The sequence below is a fragment of the Delphinapterus leucas genome, chromosome 13, assembly GCF_059928025.1.
Source record: "Delphinapterus leucas isolate spDelLeu-1000000601 "Yukka" chromosome 13, BTC_Dleu_Yukka2, whole genome shotgun sequence".
Taxonomy (NCBI): Eukaryota; Metazoa; Chordata; class Mammalia; order Artiodactyla; family Monodontidae; genus Delphinapterus; species Delphinapterus leucas.
Window position 1 is genome coordinate 14,077,457 of NC_143141.1, and position 22,440 is coordinate 14,099,896.

Here is a 22,440-nt window from a genome sequence, read left to right on the forward strand (position 1 = left end):
TTTTAATATCCCAAGTGAATAGTAGTTTGCCTAAAACACCACTCTCACTATTCGAACTACTAAGATTAAGACATGAAAACAATGGAAATTTCTCTACTAACTCTAGTATGACAGTATCACAGAAGTGTTGGCAAGTTTCTCCCTCACCGATGTTATTAACCAGAGTTAGAAACTACTTAAGAGATAAGATAACCCTAGGAAAATTATACCAATCGTTAAAGCAATTTCAAATAAGTTCCCAAAGGTAACATGAATTGAGTTGTATTCTCTAGTCTACAGATTAAGTCATACCAGCAACTCAGTATTTGAATTATATGAACATTACAGTTAGGAGCCAAGGCAAAAGCTGAGAAATAAAGAAACCATCTCAAAGAACACTGTTATCAAATATAACTTGTAGCTGCTCAACTATCACAGACGTCTATCACTTCTGTCTGGGTGTGCAAGTCTTCCTTTCTAGAACTCTCTCCTCTGAGCAACAGTGGATCACATGGCCATACATCTGACATTTGCTAAGCACAGTCCAAGGTGGCTAATGGACCCCACCCACCAGGCCCAGTTACTGATTCAGGAAAAGCTTATGACCTGAACCAAGACAATAAAGATATTCCCTGGTAATTTTGTTGGAAATACAGAAAACAGGCATATTCCTGTATCTGGGATCACAAGCAGTACAAGGATGACATGAGTCCACTGGCCATCTTTACTTCCATGTGGAAAAAGCTCTGCTGAGAATGAAGCCAACCATGGAAAGCACAGCTGAGAGAGGAAGAGACCAAAATCAGTCCTCACAACACCCTCTGTGAGCCTGGAGCCGCTGACCTAACCTCAGCCTTTTTAGTTATGAGTCAACAAATTCCATCTTAATTAAAACTATTCGGCCACTTGCAACCAAAAGGATCCTGAGTAATATACTAGTCTGAATGAGTATGGTGCCAAAGGACAAAGGAATATCTCCTAAATGAGCCTGAAAAGGAATGGGTGACAGTTAAATCTGCTTCTAAACCCAACTGAAAACACCAACACTAACCTATTACTATTATTCTCACCATATATAAAATAGGCCCAAGTAGCTTGGTGACTGGTCTATTCTCTTCCTTGAGTATTTGAACAATGGCTATTGTTAATCCACGCAAACTTTTCTGACCTACTTATCTGCTACCTTCCAGACTAGATGTTCAACGTAGATGTCAAATTTTATTCAATTCAGGGCTTTAAAGGCATTATTCTCTCAGGAGTGTCTTGTCTAGCAAAAAGTTTGATTAACAAATGGAAGACCAAGCTACACAGTCTACGTGAAGTACACCAAAGAATAAAGGTGAATAAAAAGACAAAGCACCAGTCCACCAAACCCTGATCCTTTCACAATTCATTCAACACAGTACACTCAACACTGGTAGGCTCTGAAAAGCAGAGAACTTACATATATAAATAAACATACTTTTCAATATGTATGTAGTATATACAACCCAAATTCTAGAATGCAAAGTTATGCCTAACATGCGACCATGGACCTCTGGTTTTTGTCTACTGACACAATACCACAAAAATTAGTTTAAAACATGATCATCTATTTTGTTTTTTCTTTCATGTTTAATTGCCTACTTCTCATTTGTCACCCTCAAATTTAAAAAAAAAAGGAAGCAATTCTGCAGGTAGTAACTAAATTCTCTTTGATTCACCAAAGAGATAAATAAAGATAGAGGATCATACTTTAAAAGATTTTTTTTTTTTTTTTTTTTTTTTGTGGTACGCGGGCCTCTCATTGTTGTGGCCTCTCCCGTTGAGGAGCACAGGCTCCGGACGCGCAGGCTCAGTGGCCATGGCTCACGGGCCCAGCCGCTCCGCGGCATGTGGGATCTTCCCGGACCGGGGCACGAACCCGTGTCCCCTGCATCGGCAGGCGGACTCTCAACCACGGCGCCACCAGGGAAGCCCTAAAACAGTTTTATTACTAAGCGTCAGACCACACACACACACACACACACACACACACACACACAAGGAGTTTTAGATGATAATATGTATTGATCACACCCACAAATGAAATTGTCTTTACAAACTTGCAAATTGAGATAATACTAAGCCTAAATCACAGTAAGTAGAACCACAGGTCCAATGCCTCAAAGAAAAAATAAACAGTGATAAATTATCATTTCCCTGAATCCTCTTAAAATTTTTTCTGGAAACTAGCATCTCTGGCTGTGAAGCGGTCCAAGAATAAGAAAGACTGAGATGGAGATTTTTTTACTGGGTATCCTTTTTTATCATTTGAATTTATACAATTTACATGTATTATCTACTCAAAATAAATACAATTTTAAATTTAGAAAATTCCTTGAGAATCACTTTCAGAAACTATATTAGAACTCCCTTTAATAACAGCCTAAAAATAATAATTTTTTAAAATACTGTACATCCTTTACACTTACAAAGATTATAATTTTTTCAAGTATACCACATACATGTCATAAAGCCGTTACCCAATTGTTTCAGCCTAATTTTCTATCACGAAATATGAATTTAGAGTATCAGCAATACATGATATATAGTTCTTTTATGTTCTCCCTTTCACCACAGAAGTACAATGAGAAACAAAATATAAATATACTTGCCAAGGGAAACTCTCATTGAAGAGCTGATACAACTAAATGACAACAGTGCTCTCCTCTTCCCTCAGAGTTGAGGAAATGCCACATGGGGCAATTTAGAGCAAATGAGAGATCTTAGGGCAGGCCAGGCAAGCACCCTTTGGGCAGTGTTTTCGATCTGGAATCAGAGTGGTGAGAGTGGACCTGGGTTGTCAATGGGCTTACAAATTAAACTCCACTGATGTTTGATCAGTTTCTACCACAAACCATCCTAACTGTCCTCACTTGGTATAGCTGTCCGCTCACAACTTTAGAAAAAAGAAATTTAAACATAAGAAAGTGTAATTCAACCTCCAAAACTGACCTGATCCCCTGACCCTCGCTAATGGACACTTCTAAATCAGGCAGTCACTCACCAACAGTATGATGCAAACTAGGGGATCTATGAAGTCCAAGATTCTACTTTATTCATACCACATTCTTACAAGAATATCACCACAAATGAGCCCAGAGAATGAGATCCAAAGCCCTAATGGGGGGTCCCAATTGGAGCCCCTCTCTCAGGTCACCAGAGGCCACCAGATCACTTGCCCAGACAGGTACATTCAGAGCCTTGCAAACTTCCCTTTAAACTTGAAAATGGAGTTCCAAATTCAGATTTCAGTCGATATAACTTTGAGAAGGGTATATCTAAGATTCAATGTAATACCCTGCAGAGAACTTTAGAAATTATCTGCTTTGAAAAATACCATAACCCAGATAGCAAAGCATGATATATGTAAGAACACCATAAGAAAGTAGACTTTATTTTGAAAACTAGACCTGGCACTTGTGGTACTTATTTTTCTTTCATGTTTTATAGCTGCCTTTAGTCACTTAATCCTATTACTAAAGAATTTTTTAAAAATCAAAGAGATTATTAATTTAAGACTGCAACTTGGTAGACAAGAAGGTTAAAAAATAGGAGGCTGAAGAGGGAACACACACAATTCACCACATCAGACTGTATGAATAGCACAGCAAACTCTGTGGCTAATACCCCGTTGACCGTAAGTTCCTTGAAAAGATCCCAAGCAAAGAGGTCTAAAACACATCCCTGCTTCAGCAAGTTCTCAAAATTATTTTATCCATCTGGGATGGGCCCCAAATCCCCTAAAATGAGGCTCACAATCACATTTCCCTTCAATTAATATGCCCTCTGTCTTCTCATGGAAGAAAGGGATTTTACTTTCCATCTTCTGCCTCTCAAGCTCTGCCTATCCAAGCCCTCAATCTCTGACCTGGTCCCCCAAAATGAAATGTTCCTTCCACCGCTCCAAGTCTGCACCCTGCACCCACTCCTTCCCTTTCTGTCTTTAACAAAACAAAGATCTCCTCTGCAGTTGAAGGCAGAGGGGGCACACCTTCAGCCCCATTACTTAAGCAGCCCCTCACCCCTCAATCTGCATTATTTTTCTTAACTCCCAGTCACCTAGTTTATTTTAACAATTCTATGAAACTGCAAGCAAAGAGGGTCACTGACTCCCAATAGTAAATACGAGTTGACCAACCTCTCTTTTTCTAAGCCTGCCCTTTCTGTTTCTGGGGGCACCTCCTGGCCCTCCGCTCTTCAACAGGAGTTCAAGCCTGTGGTTAGATCCTAGAGTCTTTTTTCCCTGCAGCCTAAGTAATCTCCTTCACTCTCCTCTGTAGGAATGACACCAGGAAACCATCTTAAACCTTACTTTCCTCCTAAACTCCATCTATACATCTTCAGCCACCAGTAGACATTATGCCCTTGGCTATCTTCATTGGCCTTTCAAGGCCAACTTTGTCCAAAACCAAGTTCACCAGAGACTTGCCAGGAGTCCCACCCCACTCCACCTCTCCTTCCCCATCACAGGCAGCCGTCTAGGTCTGCTCATTTTTCCATATTCATATCCCAAGTCCTACCCCCACTATGGTCTCTGGTTTGCTTCTTCCCCGGAGTTCAAACGTGACTGCCGGTGTCCACGATGAGATGTTGCTCTTAAGACTCCCTCATCATGGATGAGCACTAACTCTCAACTGAAAGCAGTCTGGGAAAGGAAGGTGTACAAGAAGGAAGGAGAGGTGGAGAGAAGCTCGGCTATTGCCACTGTCCTCAATCGCACCTACCACAGTATCGACATCACCCCAGCTACCAAACCTCCCTTGTCAGAAACTTCTGTTCAGCCTCTGAGTTGAGAAGACCTCCCAACCTCTTCAATAAATCCATTAAATAAAGTCCTTTATTTCTTGCTCAGAAGGAATCAACACTATGGATATTTTAATTTAAGGATACCAGACCTTTAACAAAACCAAAACCCAAAACCCTTCCCAACCAGCTTCCACAAGTTAACTCTGGCAACGTATCTGCCCCCAGGGCCCAGGGCAATAATAATATAGGGGAAACACCTTCTAGACAAAATCTGTTTTCTGAAAGGAAATCAAGTAAAAACTTGACCAGGTAACGCAACTAACTAACAACTTATGTTACAATGTGTTTCCGGAGAGTTGCCTCTGTCTCTTCGCAGGCTACGTTAGGAGAGCTGAACAGTTTGATTTAGCCAGTTTCCTAGGAATCGTGTCGGTGCCGCTGCGGAGTTGAAGAAAAGCTACTTCTACACAGTCAAATTATGGACTTGCAGGAGCGGCTGTTCCGTTAATCCACAGCTAAGAATAACACTCGAGTTTCTAATTTAAGAAAAAGAAGGAAAAAAAAGAGAAGAATGGCGAGGAAAGTCCCCGGGCTAAGTGTTCGGAGCAGGGGAGGAGGGGGCTCGCTGCACTGACCCTCTCATGGCCCAGATCCTTGGGCCCAAGGCAATTGACGAGGAGCGCCCACCCCGGGAGTGTAGCAGTTTGCAGGTGCGAAGGACCGGCCCCCATCCCCGTTTAACCCGGGCTGGAGCCCGTGGCTCCGGAATGGGTTTCCGGGTGGGTTCGCGCTGACTCGTAATTAACAACGAGAACGGGGCAGGTTCGAGACAAATCGGGCGAGAGAAGGAGAAAAAGTCACAGGGGCCTGGTGGGTCTCCGCGCCCCGGGGAAGGCGGGACCGGGCACCCTCCTAGCCCGCCGGGGCCTGAGGGACGCGGGCGGGTGGGCCCGGCCCCGCGCGCCCACCCGGGCCGCCCTACCGTGGCTCTGCAGGATCTCGTGCTTGAGGCCGCCCGTGTAGTCGATGAGCTCCTCCAGGCCGCGCTCGCACAGCTGCCCGTAGCCTGAGAACTTGTGCAGCACCTTCTCCAGCTCGCGCTCCACCGTCACGCACTGATCCATCCCGGAGGCGGCGGCGGCGGCGTTCGGCTCCCCGGTGCCCGGGTGTCCGCAGCCGTTCGGCCCGGGCCCGGCCGAGGCCGCGTCCTGCTCCTCGTCCCCCAGGCGGGCGGCGCGGGCGGCCGAGGCGGCGGACGCGCTAGCCCCGGCGCCGGGGGACCCCGGCGAAGCCCGTGCCCGCCTGCCCCATGGCGCCCCGACCCCGGCGCGTCGCCGCTGCTCCCGCTCGCTGGTCCCACCCGGCCCCGCGCCCCCGATCCCCGCGTTCGGCCGCCAGCCTAGGCGCCGCCGATTGTTTTTGTTTTCACGGGAACCGACCGATGACCTGGTTCTCCCGGGCGGCACCAAGCGCCGCCGACCCGAGGGGAGCTAGAGAAGGAGGAGGAGGAGGCGCGGGCCGTACCAAGCGCACCCTCGAGGGGGGTACAATCCGGCGAGCGCGGGCGGAGGAACGCGATGAGCGTCCGCTTGCGCCGCCGCTCTAAAGCTGTGGGCCGTACCACGCGGGAGGCGTGCAAGGGAGCGGGAGAGGGTGGAGCAAGGACCCAATTGGTCCGAAGAGCTAAATAGGGAACTTTGGAGACAGCCCCAGAGATTCGAGAGCGCTACAACTACGCGCTCCGTAAACAAGAGGGTGGAAACCGTGCCGAACCACTCCGCCCAGAAACGGGGAAAACGAACCAATGGGCGCAGGGAATACGTGAGGAACAAACATCCTCCAATCCCTGGCCGAGGCGTAACCCTTCAGCCAATCCGAGACTAGGGGCCAAACCAATAGACTCGCTGTTGGAGGGGGTGACTTGGAGAGCATCCCGGGAAGCAAGTCGTTTCTGGAAAGCAAAGAGGGAAAACAAGGCAGAAATAAAAAGGTCTATTTCCCGTAGGACTTCGCTCTAGCCCTGAGTTATTTCATTTCCCCATCACTCCTGGGGGTACTGTCGTTCCAAAGTTTTGGAAGACAGACTTTCCGCCCCGGAGGAAAAATCAAGCCTGGCCAGGAGTGGTGGGTGGTGCTGCAGGCGAGGGTCGCTAAGGAGAATGAAAGGCGGGGGTGATTCTGGGGCGGGAGAGGGGGGCTGCTTGCTGGCCGGGCGTGGTCCGCGGTGCTGTCTCGACTCTTGCGACACCGGAAGGTCACACGCCTCACACCTCCACCCCCGCAGGCCTCGGCCCTTTGGCCCCTAGGCCTGGAGCCTCTCCTGACCGATTGCCTCGCTCCGCGTGTAATGCGGGCAGCTTCGCGGAATGCAAATTCGCGTCGGAGATCCTGACGGCCTGGCCCCTGCCTCTTCGGCGCCTTACTCCTTTGAATCGGATGGAGTAACCCCCTTTGCGTAAATCCTTTCCTTGACTTGCCGTGGCGCCTCCAACCTTGGCCTATACCTGCTTGCCCACTAAGCTGCAGCTGCACGAGGAGCCAAGCTGGTTCTTGCTTCAGGGCCTCTGTCCTTAGCTTTTCTTTGGCCTTGGAAAGCTCTTCCACCTTGTCATCCCCCTTGTCATTAGCTCACTTGTCCCACAGAGGGTCCTCCACTGACCACACTAATGTATCTTCTACCCTCCCGCACTCCCTCCTCCATTGGATATAATAAACTATATCATTTATTATAATACCTATTATACTACCAGTTTTATTCTTTTCGCTCTACTTATTAAAATCTGAAATGATCGGATTAAATTATTCGTTTACTTTTCTGTCTGCACCTCTTCAATAAAGTTCCACGAAGGCAGCCCCCTTGTCCGTCTTTTCTGTGCCTGGAACAGTGCCTGGCAACATAGTATGAAATCTTTTTTTTTTTTTTTAATTAAGGTAAAACCTCTTTGAGCCTCAATTTCCTTTTTTTATAATTTGGAAATAATCAGAATTAATAACACTTCACATCATTGTTAGGAAAAGTAAGTGAGATAATTTGTGTAAACACCCAGAAGCACATGATAACCACATGATAAATAGTGATGGTGGTTGTTACTATTGTTGGCGGTTCCCAGGAGTAAATCTGAGATGGCAGTTAAAAGTCATGGAACATGTTGGTCTAGCACCCAATCCTGTAATTTATTTCTTGGTAATTCTCAAGGGCAGCCCCAACTGTTGCTGTTACATATCTTCTTTCTCTTCCCCACCTAACCTGATTTCCTTTCTCCTTTCTTGGCAGGTGGCCCTGATTCCGGCTTCACTGAGAAAGTGAAAAACATCCAACTCCAGCACCCTCTGCCACTCTTCTCAAAGTATGTCTACCTGTAGCATCCATTTTGTTAACTGTTGTCAAATACCTAAAGGAAGAAGAGTCCCTTCTCCCTTCCTAAGCTGCCAGCTGACCTGGGGACATGGGGGAAACCTTCATGTAACCCTCCTCAAGCTGTTTCCCTTTTCCTCTCAGTCCTTCCATGGCCAAACTGCCCAAAAAAATCCTCTGCACTTGTTCCTCCTGTTTCTCCAAGGATTTCCTTGATAAGCTCAGTCACCCTTTTCTCACTCTTTTTTTCCTTGACCTCCGGAATGGGTTTCCGGGTGGGTTCGCACCATCACTATTTATCATGCAACACATGAAAATTGTGACTCACCATCACTTTTAAAATTCTTCCTTCACCTTCAGGGCATTGCCATGGTATGGTTCAGTCACCCCTTCTCCCTTGCTGGCTCTTCTTTCTCATTTAGTCACCTATGTGGATGAGCATTCGTCCCAGGTTCTATCCTCAACCTTCTCTTTTCCCTTTACCTGCTATACTGTGAGAACGCATTAAACTTGCCCCTCTCCAGCCTTGATGTGTCTCATAAACCAGCTTCACATTCCCCCCAACTAGCAAGACATCATCATCCAGAGGACTCGTTACCTCCAGTCAACATGTCAGAAACAGAATCCGTATTTCCCTTCTACAACAGACTTTCCTCCTCTTGACTCCTCAGTTTTCGTCAGCATTACCTTAACTCTCCCATGTTCCTCTGCCACTTCACCATCCTCATCATTAACTTACCTCTAGGATTCTTGAAAACCTTTTCCCCATCAGATTTCTTGACTCCACTAACCTGTTTCCATTGCCAACTACATCCTTCTCAAGATCCGTCTACTAAGTCAGCTGCTTTCAGTCACCCCAGAATTATTGGTGCTTCCCAGGATTTTGTCCTCATCAGTATCCCTAAGGATGAAGATTGTCTCACTCCCTTTTCCATTCACCCTCCACATGTTCTGTTGAGTCTAACTTCCTAATGTCTTAAATGAGGCTTTTTAGTTTCTACATCCTTCACCTTCCTTAGTACTTTTGACATGTTTCCAAGGTTATAATTGCTTCTCTTACCTGCCTTTATCTCTTACCTCTACAGTCCCACCAGGTGAATCTTCATTCCCCTCAAAAGGTTGTTATAAGAATTAAATCAGACCAAAAAACAGAGAATTAAATCAGACAATCCATGTAAGGCACTCAATATAATAATGCCTGGCATATGGTAAGAGCTATTATTATCCACTGAACAGAAGTAGTCACGAGTCCCCATTACTTGCAGCTTCAAATCCTAATTCTCAGCTGCATGGTCTGCCCAGCATAGTGACACATCACAATCCCCCATCCAAACACTGGGCACTTTCACACTTTCCAGGTGAATTGAGTACAGCTTCTTCATGCTTTTTCTTCTTCTAGCATGCTTTTCTTTATTCTCAGCTACTCAGATCCTCCCCTTTCTTCAAGTAACAGGACAATTCCTATTACTATTGATACCTTTCACTATTGATACCTTTCACTATTGATACCTTTTTCCAGATCTTGGTCTACCACTCCCCAATATGGTAGTCATCAGCCATATGTAGCTATTTAAAATTTTAATTAAAAAAATTTTTAGTTCATTTTCTCAATTGTACTAACCGCATTTCAACTACTCAGTAACCACACATGGCTAGTAGCTACTGTCTTAATTAGCACAGTATGAACATTTTCATTGCTGTAGAAAGTTCAGTTGAACAGTACTGATCTAGACCATGACCATAGTAAAGTTACCAGCCACTCCTTTAACTGCTGGAGGACTTCGCTGTTCAGTCATTTAATGCTTAAATGTATACTGCCCCTGTCTTTTTAGTTAACTTTTCCAATGTGTTCCTTTTTTTCTCAACTAGATTGTTAGCACCTAGGTCAGGGCTGACTTTTCTTTCCTCTCCTATGATTTAATCAACACAGAAAAAGTGCTCTAGGTATTTGTTAAAGGAAAGAAAATAAACAAGAGGAGAAGAGGTCTCAAATTTAACCGAGGAGAGAAAAATAGTAATTTTAAGGGCAGAGATCTTTATGTTCTCTCCTTACTTTGTATTGGCCCTTCCTACCCAGTGCACAATTGCTTTAAGCCTAAACCTTGATTTCTCAGAGAAGGGTCTGTAGAAGCAACAACCGAAAAAGTCCATTTTCAGAACAACTGCAACATTATTTTTCTATGATTGCATTTTTACCACACAACAAAAAATAATTCACTCACACACTAACACCAACCAGCCAACAAACAAAAACCCCATCCAGTATCAAATGGACTCCTGACCCATATTTTGTTCAGTCTAGAGAACCTTTCATTTGCAATTATTCTGGTCTTTGCATTGGTCCTCCCCTCCACTCCAGATTCCTTTCTCTGTAACATTTAAGAAAACAATCCAAAGAAAGAAAGAAGAGGGGAAAAACCCCTTTGTCTTATGACCAAAATACATGTTCATTGTAAGAAAATCAGAAAATACAAATAGGTGAACAGAAATAATCAACCCGTGAAATCCCAAGACCCAGAAAAAAAAAAATCACTTTTAACATCTGGGGTGAATTTCCAGAGTTTTTCCTGCATATACACATAGACCCATATGTGAAGGGTAGCCTTCGTTATATGTAACTATTTTGTAAACCGCTTTTACTGTCCACTTAACATTTCTCTAACAAAAAGAAGTTTTTAGAACTGCTCATGCCATCTTTTTGAAATGTTTAATAGTTAACTATAACTTAGCATTCACCCTTATTCTCATATGTATTCTTTTCATTTTGACTTATTCTTAGCTTGAAACTAGACAGAGGCAAGACAGAAAAAGTCAAAATTTCGTCTTTCAGATTTGAGAATCTATTAAAAAACTGCTTTAAAAATATGCTTTTATGCAAAATGCACTTTCAGATATGAGTAAGAAAGACTGTGTTTATAATTGTAAAAAACAGACCTTGTTTAAGAGACCTTGCTCATTTACTGACTGTTCTAGCTGACAGCCAATATGAAAGTAAGGTTAAATTGATAAAATGCATTATTATGAAATGCTGGATTACAAAAAATAACATTCCTTTTCATCGTTTCTTTAAAAATCAATTTTCATCATTTTTAAGCCAAAAAAATAATCTCCACATGGACATTTCTGGAAATTGCTACTAAGAATAATTTAAGAAATGGGTGGACTTCCCTGGTAGCACAGTGGTTAAGAATATGCCTGCCAATGCAGGGGACACGGGTTCGATCCCTGGTCTGGGAAGATCCCACAGCCCCGGAGCAACTAAGCCTGTGCGCCACAACTACTGAGCCTGAGCTCTAGAGCCCACAAGCCACAACTACTGAAGCCCGTGCGCTTAAAGCCCGTGCACCGCAACAAGAGAAGCCACAGCAATGAGAAGCCCGCGTAGCCCCAACTCACCTCAACTGGAGAAAGCTCGCGAGCAGCAACGAAAACCCAACGCAGTCAAAAATAAAATTAAAAAAAAGAAATGGGTGAAAGCATAACTACTAGCAAAAAATATTGATCTGAATGTTTTTCACTTCTTTTATATCTCCTCTGTGGTTTGGGGCATATTGCCACTTACATGCCTGTTTGCCGACACGGATGATACTTGCCTGCCATAATGACCTACTGTTAGGGATTGGACAGGCAGTGTTGACAATAATGCCTTTCCTTCTGTATCCATTACCACCTTCTTTCCACATCACTAATGTTTGTAGAAGACAGCCTCTCTCACCAACAAAGCCCACCCCAATGTAGCCTTCACCCCTTCTGTAAGCCACTCACTGGTTGCCTTCTAGTTTAGATACCCCATTATAGATCTCTACGAGGATGATATGTAGGCATTGCCCTCATATATGACGTCCCGTAGGGAGGTATTTACACCTTTTGGACCTGCTCCCTCAAGTTTTATCGGTCTGAATCTTTTTCTTTTTGGAATCCTGGTGTCTTTCTTTACTTTGTTTCCTGCTCACTCTTTTGTGTGGTTTACCAGGTCAGGTGTAACGAGAAGGGTGCTAGCACTGTAACCCTGAAGTAATTCATTCAACCCCTCTCAGGCTCAGTTTCCTTATATGTAAAATGAGAAGCTTGAAATAGATGACCTTTAAGTCCCTTCCAGTTCTAGAATTACAGAGATGTCAGTGTTTATTAAGCAACATGTGAGGTACTACACAGCCGAACAGGAATGGGTAGATGCACCCTCCCTGCTTTTGAAATCTTTGATTCTGAATCATTACTTCCTCATTATGGAAATGCAATGGGTTCCCCCCACCCCGCCCCGGCTTTGTTTATTTATCCAAGTAATAATAATAGCCTCTATTTATTGAGTGCTTACAATATGCCAGGCACTTTGCTTTAAATGTGTGATTATCCAAAGCAATCTTTTGAAGTAAATATTATTTTTATCAGTATTTTACAGATGAAGAAACTGAGGCAGAGAGGGGTTAAGTAATTTCTCGAAGATTACACAGCTAATACACAGTGGAGCTGGAATTTGAATTTGAATCTGACTCCAAAACCCATAAGCAGTGTACCTCAAGAAAGCAAAATTATGCTCCATGATTACTTGTTAACATGGGGTTTCTAATAAAACAAAAGATCATTTATCCTAAGTAGTGTGGTTAGGTAATAGGAGTCTAGGGCTAAAATTCACAAAAATTGTAACATTTCTACTTAAGATTCTTTGGTAAGAATCTTAACCAAACAGCCTTTATTTTTTTTTAAATAACAGTATCTACTTCACCCACCTTGCAATATCACTGAGTTATATATATTTATTTATAAAGTAATATAAATATGTTTTCAATAGTAAATGTATACATGTAATTAGTAAATGTATAAGAATATATATATATAGATATATAGAAAGTACTCTGTAAACCATGAAGCCCTATAAAAATTTGGGGTGCTGTTATTTCCTCTTATTATGTATGCATTTGATTCATCTGTTTATGTATCTTACTATGCCTCTCTTCAGGGCAGAGTCTAGGTTGTAAAGATTCATGACTTTTGACAACCTGGGGGAGACTCCAGGTAGTAAACTAAGCAAGTGCTTAAAAATGGCCTTTTGAGACTTCCAGTTCCACAAACGTGAAGTAATCCCATTCCTCCAGGCTGTTCCTAAAAAACTCTGGACATAGCACAGAAAACAAACATAGGAATGTTTTGAAAGGTAGGAAGAACATACATAGGAACAAACATAGGAATGTTTTGAAAGGTAGGAAGAAGTTGGTCTGCATAGGGGTCTTGGGACTTGAGAAATGCCATGGTGGTAAATTCACAGGTTTCCTCTCATATCTCAGATGGGGCACTGCAGAAGCCTTCAACCCAGCACCACAAACAGGCACAGACAAAAGCTCCAAGAAGAGCCCTCATCAACGAATGGAAAAAAGAATGGCCTAACAATGAAAACTTTGTTGGCAATATCCGTCCTACTCCAGCCAAACACACAAAAAACTGTATCCTCTCCCCCTAGCATGGTATCAGCAGAGCTGAGCAGGGACTTAATTTCCACTCAACCCCCTTTACTCCATGGACGTGGAGGCAGCACTCCAATTCCTCTGCAGGATGGTTTTGGCAGGGCTGAGTCAGGAAGCTGATCTTCCATCTCCTGCCTGGCAAAAGCAGGTGGTGCTCCAATTCCCCCAGCAAGTGGTATCAAACACGTTGAGCAGGGAGCTGAGCTAAGCCCTACAGCCCCACTAAGAGGCAACAAGACAGTGGGAGTTGGCGCCCCGAGTGCACTGGGAAGTTGTCAGTGGAGCAAGGGGAGTGCTGAACTTCCACCCCACCTATTTGCGACAAGGCAGCATGAGTCAGTGCTCCACTTTTGCCGAGGTGGTGTTGGCAGGGCTTAGAGAGAAACTAAACATACATACCCAGCCGCCCATATGCTAAATCTCAACAGGGGACTGCCTGCTAAAGAACAAGGAAAAAGAAGATGAAAATGAAATGTGATCCAGAGCTTTGTTAATATGCTATCAAGAATGTTCACTATCCAATTTTTTAAAAAATTACTCATCCAACAACCAGGAAAATCACAACATGAATGAGAAAAGACAATCAATAGATGCCAACAATGAGGTGAATCAAATGTTGGAATTATCCGATAATTATGTTAAAGCTATCAAAAAAATACTTCAATCATTTACAAACTTTCTTGAAACTGAAGACAAATAATTCAGCAAAGATATAGAAATTATTAAAAAATGAAATGGAAATGATAGAACTGAAAAATACATAAGTAAAATTAAAAGCTTGCTGTTGGGCTTCCCTGGTGGCGCAGTGGTTGGGAGTCCGCCTGCCGATGCAGGGGACACAGGTTCGTGCCCCGGTCCGGGAAGATCCCACATGCCGCAGAGCGGCTGGGCCCGTGAACCATGGCTGCTGGGCCTGCGCGTCCGGAGCCTGTGCTCCGCAACGGGAGAGGGCGCAACAGTGAGAGGCCTGCGTACTGCAAAAAAAACAAAAAACAAAAACTTGCTGTTTGGGCTCAATAATAGAGTGAAGATAGCAGAGGATAGAATCAGTGAACTTGAGGAACAGACCAGTAGAACTTACCGACTCTGAAAAACAGAGAGAAAATAGTCTGGAATAAAATGGACAGAGTCTCAGTGACTGTGGGGTGTTTTGTTTTTTAAAGTAACAATCATATCACTGTAGTCACAGAAGGAGAGGAGAATGAGAGGAAGACTTAAAAAGTATTCAGAGAAATCATAGCTGAAAACTTCCCTAACTTGGCAAAAGATATAAACCTATGAATTCAAGTTGAACAAATACCAAATACTGTTAGATAAACCCAAAGAATTCTAATCCAAGACATATGACAGTTAAACTTCTGAAAAATAAAAAGAAAATATCTTGAAAACAGCCAGAAAGAAATGACACCATTTTGTATAGGGGAAAACCAAAACAAATTGCAGCAGATTTCTCACCTGAACCACAGAGGCCAGGAGGAAGTGGCACATTTTTCTTTTTTATTTTGAATTTTAGAATTTTTTTACACAGCAGGTTCTTATTAGTTATCCATTTCATACATATTAGTTTATATGTGTCAATCCCAATCTCCCAATTCATCACACCACCACCACCACTCCCCCTGACGCTTTCCCCCCTTGGTGTCCATACGTTTGTTCCCTATATCTGTGTCTCGATTTCTGCCCTGCAAACTGGTTCATCTGTACCATTTTTCTAGGTTCCACATATATTCATTAATATGATATTTGTTTTTCTGACTTATTTCACTGTGTATGACATAGATCCAGCCACATCTCTACAAATGACCCGATTTCATTCCTTTTTATGGCTGAGTAATATTCCATTGTATATATGTACCACATCTTCTTTATCCATTTGTCTGTCAGTGGTCATTTAGGTTGCTTCCATGACCTGGCTATTGTAAATAGTGCTGCAATGAACATTGGGTTGCATGTGTCTTTCTGAATTATGGTTTTCCCTGAGTATATGCCTGGTAGTGGGATTGCTGGGTCACATGGTAATTCTATTTTTAGTTTTTTAAGAAACCTCCATACTGTTCTCCATAGTGGCTGTATCAATTTACATTCCCACCAACAGTACAAGATGGTTCCCTTTTCTCCACACCCTCTCCAGCATTTGTTGTTTGTAGATTTTCTGATGATACCCTTTCTAACTGATGTGAGGTAATACCTCATTGTAGTTTTGATTTGCATTTCTTTAATAATTAGTGATGTTGAGCAGCTTTTCATGTGCTTATTGGCCATTTGTACGTCTTCTTTGGAGAAAAGTCTATTTAGATCTTCAGCCCATTTTTTGATTGGGTTCTTTGTTTTTTTAATATTGAGCTACATGAGATGTTTATATATTTTGGAGATTAATCCTTTGTCCATTGATTTGTTTGCAAATATTTTCTCCCATTCTGAGGGTTGTCTTTTTGTCTTGTTTATGGATTCCTTTGCTGTGCAAAAGCTTTTAAGTTTCATTAGGTCCCATTTGTTTATTTTTTGTTTTTATTTCCATTACTCTGGGAGGTGGGTCAAAAAGGATCTTGCTGTGATTTATGTCAAAGAGTGTTCTTCCTATGTTTTCCGCTAAGAGTTTTATAGTGTCTGGTCTTACACTTAGGTCTTTAATCCATTTTGAATTCATTTTGTGTATGGTGATAGGGAGTGTTCTAATTTCATGCTTTTACATGTAGCTGTCCAGTTTTCCCAGCACCACTTATTGAAGAGAATGTCCTTTCTCCATTGTATATCCTTGCCTCCTTTTTCGTAGATTAGTCGACCATAGGTGTGTGGGTTTATCTCTGGGCTTTCTATCCTGTTCCATTGATGTATATTTCTGTTTTTGTGCCAGTACTATATTGTCTTGCTTACTGTAGCTTTGTAGTATAGTCTGAGGTCAGGAAGTCTGATTCCTCCAGCTCCGTTTTTTTCCCTCAAGACTTCTTTGGCTGTTCGGGGTCTTTTGTGTCTCCATACAAATTTTAAGATTTTTTGTTCTAGTTCTGTAAAGAATGCCACTGGTAATATGATAGGGATTGCATTGAATCTGTAGATTGCTTTGGGTAATATAGTCATTTTCACAATGTTGGTTCTTCCAATCCAAGAACATGGTATATCTCTCCATCTGTTTGTATCATCTTTAATTTCTTTCATCAGTGTCTTATAATTTTCTGCATACAGGTCTTTTGTCTCCCTAGGTAGGTTTATTTCTAGGTATTTTATTCTTTTTGTTGCAGTGGTAAATGGGAGTGTTTCCTTAATTTCTGTTTCATATTTTTCATCATTAGTGTATAGGAATGCAAGAGATTTGTGTGCATTAATTTTGTATCCTGCAACTTTACCAGATTCATTGATTAGCTCTAGTAGTTTTCTGGTGGCATCTTTAGGATTCTCTATGTTTAGTATCATGTCACCTGCAAACAGTGAAAGTTTTACTTCTTCTTTTCCAATTTGGATTCCTTTTATTTCTTTTTCTTCTCTGATTACTGTGGCTAGCACTTTCAAAACTATGTTGAATAATAGTGGCAAGAGTGGACATCCTTATCTTGTTCCTGATCTTGGAGGAACTGCTTTCAGTTTTTCACCATTAAGAATAATGTTTGCTGTGGGTTTGTCATATATGGCCTTTATTAAGTTGAGGTAGGTTCCCTCTATGCCCACTTTCTGGAGAGTTTTTATCATAAATGGGTGTTGAATTTTGTCAAAAGCTTTTCCTGCATCTGTTGAGGTGATCATATGGTTTTAATTCTTCAATTTGTTAATATGGTGTATCACATTGAAGAATCCTTGCATCCCTGGGATAAATCCCACTTGATCATGGTGTATGATCCTTTTAATGTGTGTTGGATTCTGTTTGCTAGTATTTTTTTGAGGATTTTTGCATCTATATTCATCAGTGATATTGCTCTGTCATTTTATTTTTTTGTACTGTCTTTGGTTTTGGTATCAGGGTGATGGTGGCCTCATAGAATGAGTTTGGGAGTGTACCATCATTTGCAGTTTTTTGGAAGAGTTTGAGAAGGATGGGTGTTAGCTCTTCTCTAAATGTTTGATAGAATTCACCTGTGAAGCCATCTGGTCCTGGACTTTTTTGTTGGAAGATTTTTAATCGCAGTTTCAATTTCATTACTTGTGATTGGTCTGTTCATATTTTCCATTTCTTCCTGGTTCAGTCTTAGAAGGTTATCCCTTTCTAAGAATTTGTCCATTTCTTCCAGGTTGTCCATTTTATTGGCATAGAGTTGCTTGTAGTAGTCTCTTAGGGTGCTTTGTATTTCTGTGGTGTCTGTTGTAACTTCTCCTTTTTCATTTCTAATTTTATTGATTTGAGTCCTCCCTCTTTTTCTCGATGAGTATGTCTAATGGTTTATCAATTTTGTTTACCTTCTGAAAGAACCAGCTTTTAGTTTTATGGATCTTTGCTATTGTTTTCTTTGTTTCTATTTCATTTATTTCTACTCTGATCTTTATGATTCCTTTCCTTCTACCACCTTTGGGTTTTGTTTGTTCTTTCTCTAGCTCCTTTAGGTGTAAGGTTAGATTACTTCTTTGAGATTTTTCTTGTTTCTTGAGGTAGGCTTGTACTGCTATAAACTTCCCTCTTAGAACTGCTTTTGCTGCATCCCATAGGTTTTGGATCATCGTGTTTTCATTGTCATTTGTCTCAAGGTATTTTTTGATTTCCTCTTTGATTTCTTCAGTGATCTCTTGGTTATTTAGTAATGTATTGTTTAGCCTCCACATGTTTGTGTTTTTAAAAGTTTTCCCCTGTAATTGGTTTCTAATCTCATAGTGTTGTGGTCAGAAAAGATGCTTGATATTATTTCAGTTTTCTTAGATTTACGGAGGTTTGATTTGTGACCCAAGATGTGATCTATACTGGAGATGTTCCATGTGCACTTGAGAAGAAAGTGTAATCTGCTCTTTTTGGATGGGATGTCCTATAAATATCAATTAAATCTATCTGGTCTATTGTGTCATTTAAAGCTTGTGTTGCCTTATTTATTTTCTGTCTAGATGATCTGTCCATTGGTATAAGTGAGGTGTTAAGGTCCCCCATTATTATTGTGTTACTGTTGATTTCCTCTTTTATAGCTGTTAGCAGTTGCCTTATGTATTGAGGTGCTCCAGTGTTGGCTGCATATATATTTATAATTGTTATATCTTTTTCTTGGATTGATCCCTAGATCATTATGTAGTGTCCTTCCTTGTCTCTTGTAAAATTCTTTATTTTAAAATCTATTTTATCTGATATGAGTATTGCTACTCCAGCTTTCTTTTGATTTCCATTTGCATGGAATATCTTTTTCCATCCCCTCACTTTCAGCCTGTATGTGACCCTAGGTCTGAAGTGGGTCTCTTGTAGACAGCATGTATATGGGTCTTGTTTTTGTATCCATTCAGCCAGTCTGTGTCTTTTCGTTGGAGCATTTAATCCATTCACGTTTAAGGTATTTATCGATATGTATGTTCCTATTACCATTTTCTTAATTGTTATGGGTTTGTTTTTGTAGGTCCTTTTCTTCTCTTGTGTTTCCCACTTAAAGAAGGTCCTTTAGCATTTGTTGTAGAGCTGGTTTGGTGGTGCTGAATTCTCTTAGCTTCTTCTTGTCTTCAAAGCTTTTGATTTCTCTGTTGAATCTGAATGAGAGCTTTGCCAGGTAGAGTAATCTTGGTTGTAGGTTCTCCTCTTTGATCACTTTAAATACATCATGCCACTCCCTCTGGCTTGTAGAGTTTTTGCTGAGAAATCAGCTGTTAACCTTATGGGAGTTCCCTTATATGTTATTTGTCGTTTTTCCCTTGTTGCTTTCAATAATTTTTCTTTGTCTTTAATTTTTGTCAGTTTGATTACTGTGTGTCTCAGCGTGTTTCTCCTTGGGTTTATCCTGCCTGGCACTCTCTGCGCTTCCTGGACTTGGGTGGCTGTTTCCTTTCCCGTGTTAGGGAATTTTCAACTATAATCTCTTCAGTTATTTTCTTGGGTCCTTTCTCTCTGTCTTCTCCTTCTGGGACCCCTATAATGCGAATGTTGTTGCGTTTAATGTTGTCCCAGAGGTCTCTTAGGCTGTCTTCGTTTCTTTTCATTCTTTTTTCTTTTTTCTGTTCTGCAGCAGTGAATTCTACCATTCTGTCTTCCAGGTCACTTATTCGTTCTTCTGCCTCAATTATTCTGTTATTGATTCCTTCTAGTGTATTTTTCATTGCAGTTATTGTATTGTTCATCTCTGTTTGTTTGTTCTTTAATTCTTCTAGGTGTTTGTTCTTTAATTCTTCTACGTCTTCGTTAAACGTTTCTTGCATCTTCTCGATCTTTGCCTGTTTTCTTTTTCTGCGGTCCTGGATCATCTTCACTATAATTATTCTGAATTCTTTTTCTGGAGGTTTCCTACCTCTACTTCATTTAGTTGTTTTTCTGGGGTTTTATCTTGTTCCTTCATCTGGTACGTAGCGCTCTGCCTTTTCATCTTGTCTATCTTTCTGTGAATGAATTTTTTGTTCCACAGGCAGGATTGTAGTTCTTCTTGCTTCTGCTGTCTGCCCTCTGGTGGATGAGGCTATCTAAGAGGCTTGTGCAAGTTTCCTGATGGGAGGGACTGGTGGTGGGTAGAGCTGGGTGTTGTTCTGGTGGGCAGAGCTCAGTAAAACTTTAATCCACTTGTCTGCTGATGGGTGGGGCTGGGTTCTCTCCCTGTTGGTTGTTTGGCCTGAGGTGACCCAACACTGGAGCATACCTGGCCCTTTGGTGGGGCTAATGGTGACTCTGGGAGAGCTCCCGCAAAGGAGTACTTCCGAGAACTTCTGCTGTCAGTGCCCTTGTCCTCACATTGAGCCACCGCCACCCCCTGCCTCTGCAGGAGACCCTCCAACACTAGCAGGTAAGTCTGGTTCAGTCTCCTATGGGGTCATTGCTCCTTTCCCTGGGTCCCGATGCGCACACTACTTTGTGTGTGCCCTCCAAGAGTGGAGTGTCTGTTTCCCCCAGTCCTGTTGGAGTCCTGCAATCAAATCCCGCTAGCCTTCAAAGTCAGATTCTCTAGGAATCCCTCCTCCCATTGCCGGACCCCCAGGTTGGGAAGCCTGACGTGGGGCTCAGAACCCTCTCTCCAGTGGTGGACTTCTGTGGTATAAGTGTTCTCCAGTTTGTGAGTCACCCACCCAGCAGTTATGGGATTTGATTTTATTGTGATTGCGCCCCTCCTACCATCTCACTGTGGCTTCTGCTTTGTCTTTGGATGTGGGGTATCTTTTCTGGTGAGTTCCAGTGTCTTCCTGTCGATGACTGTTCAGCAGTTAGTTGTGATTCCAGTGCTCTCCCAAGAGGGACTGAGTGCACGTCCTTCTACTCCACCATCTTGAACCAATCTTGGCACAACATTTTTCAGGTACTAAAAGGAAAGGATTGTCAACGCAGAATTCTATGCCCAATGAAAATATTTTTAAGTAATGAAAGGGAAATCTTGGCATTCTTGTTGAAGGAAAACAAGGAGAATTTGTCACCCGCAGACATACCAAAAAGAATATTTTCCAAACAAAGAAAACAAAAAAGAAAATTGGAACATCAGAAAGAAAGAAGGAACATAATAAGCAAAAAGATTGGTATGTACTATAGACTTTCCTTCTCTTCTTGGGTTTTCTAAATTTACAGTGCAAGCAAAAATTATAATACTGTTTGATGTGGTTCTAAATGTATGTAGAGTAAGTATTTAAGACAATTATATTAAGAGGGAGGGCAACACATAAAGGGAGATAAGCTTTCTATACTTAACTTGCATTGGTAAAAGGACACTAGTAGACTGTGATAAGTATGTATAATGTTATACCTAGAGCAACCACTAAAAAAAAAATTTACAAAGAGTAAAATTAAAAATACTATAGATAAGGGGAAAATGGGGAGTTACTGTTTAAGGGGTACGGAGTTTCTGTTTGGGATGATGAAAAAGTTACTGAAATGAATAGTGGTGATGGCTGTATGACACAGTGAGTGTACTGAGTTGCATATTTAAAATGATTAAATATGGGAAATTTTATGTTATGCATATTTTGCCAAAATTTTAAGCATAGGTAATTAAAATAGCTAATTAGAAAAACATAGCAGTGGTAATCATTTTGCAATATATAAGTGTATGAAATCAACATGTTGTACATCTTAAACTTACAGAATGTTATATATCAATTATATCTCTGTAAAGTTGGGGAAAAACACTATAGATAAATCAAAATGTAATTCTTCCAAAATGTTCAAGTAGGAACTTCCCTGGTGGCACAGTGGTTAACAATCTGCCTGCCAGTGCAGGGGACACAGGTTTGAGCCCTGGTCAGGGAAGATCTCACATTCCGCAGAGCAACTAAACCCATACACAACTACTGAGCCTGTGCTCTAGAGCCCATGAGCCACACCTACTGAGCCCACATTCCACAACTGCTGAAGCCCACGCACCTAGAGCCCATGCTCCACAACAAGATAAGCCACCGCAATGAGAAGCCCGTGCACTGCAACGAAGAGTAGCCCCCACTTGCCACAACTAGAGAAAAGCCCGCACACAGCAACGAAGACCCAACGCAGCCATAAATAAATAAATAAATAAATGTATTAAAAAAAAAAGTTCAAGTAATCCACAGTATGTCTGGGAAGAAGAAACCAGAGAAATAGAAAACAAAGAGAAGACACAGAAAGCAAAAAATAGAATGGCAGACTTAAGCTCTAACATATCATTAATTACATTAAATGTAAATGATCTAAATACACCAATTAGAGGACAAGATTTGCAGAATGGATTAAAAAACATGACCTAACTATATTATGTCTACAATAAGCTCATGTCAAAGATAATCATATAAGTAGACTGAATGTAAAAGAATTTTAAAAGATAT

The 22,440-nt window shown here is 41.7% G+C and overlaps 1 protein-coding gene and 1 long non-coding RNA gene across 9 annotated transcripts in view; one reads left to right on the forward strand and one right to left on the reverse strand.

Annotated features, from left to right (window-relative positions):
• The window catches only part of RMND5A (required for meiotic nuclear division 5 homolog A), a 58,590-nt gene extending 52,426 nt beyond the window's left edge, over positions 1–6,164 (reverse strand). For all 7 annotated transcript variants that reach the window (XM_022556121.3, XM_089922855.1, XM_089922852.1 and 4 more), the window contains exon 1: positions 5,732–6,164. In XM_022556121.3, coding sequence (XP_022411829.1) covers positions 5,732–5,873 — 142 coding nt within the window. In that variant the 5' untranslated portion in view covers positions 5,874–6,164. The remainder of the gene's footprint in view (positions 1–5,731) is intronic.
• Positions 6,165–6,199: 35 nt separating this feature from the next.
• The window catches only part of LOC149747693 (uncharacterized), a 68,908-nt gene continuing 52,667 nt past the window's right edge, over positions 6,200–22,440 (forward strand). Inside the window, exons 1-2 of one of the 2 annotated variants that reach the window (XR_016395360.1) lie at positions 6,200–6,739; positions 8,024–8,096. This is a non-coding gene — a long non-coding RNA (uncharacterized LOC149747693). Of the gene's footprint in view, positions 6,740–8,023; positions 20,953–22,440 lie in introns of those variants that run through there. The other variant, XR_016395361.1, reaches the window with a different exon arrangement.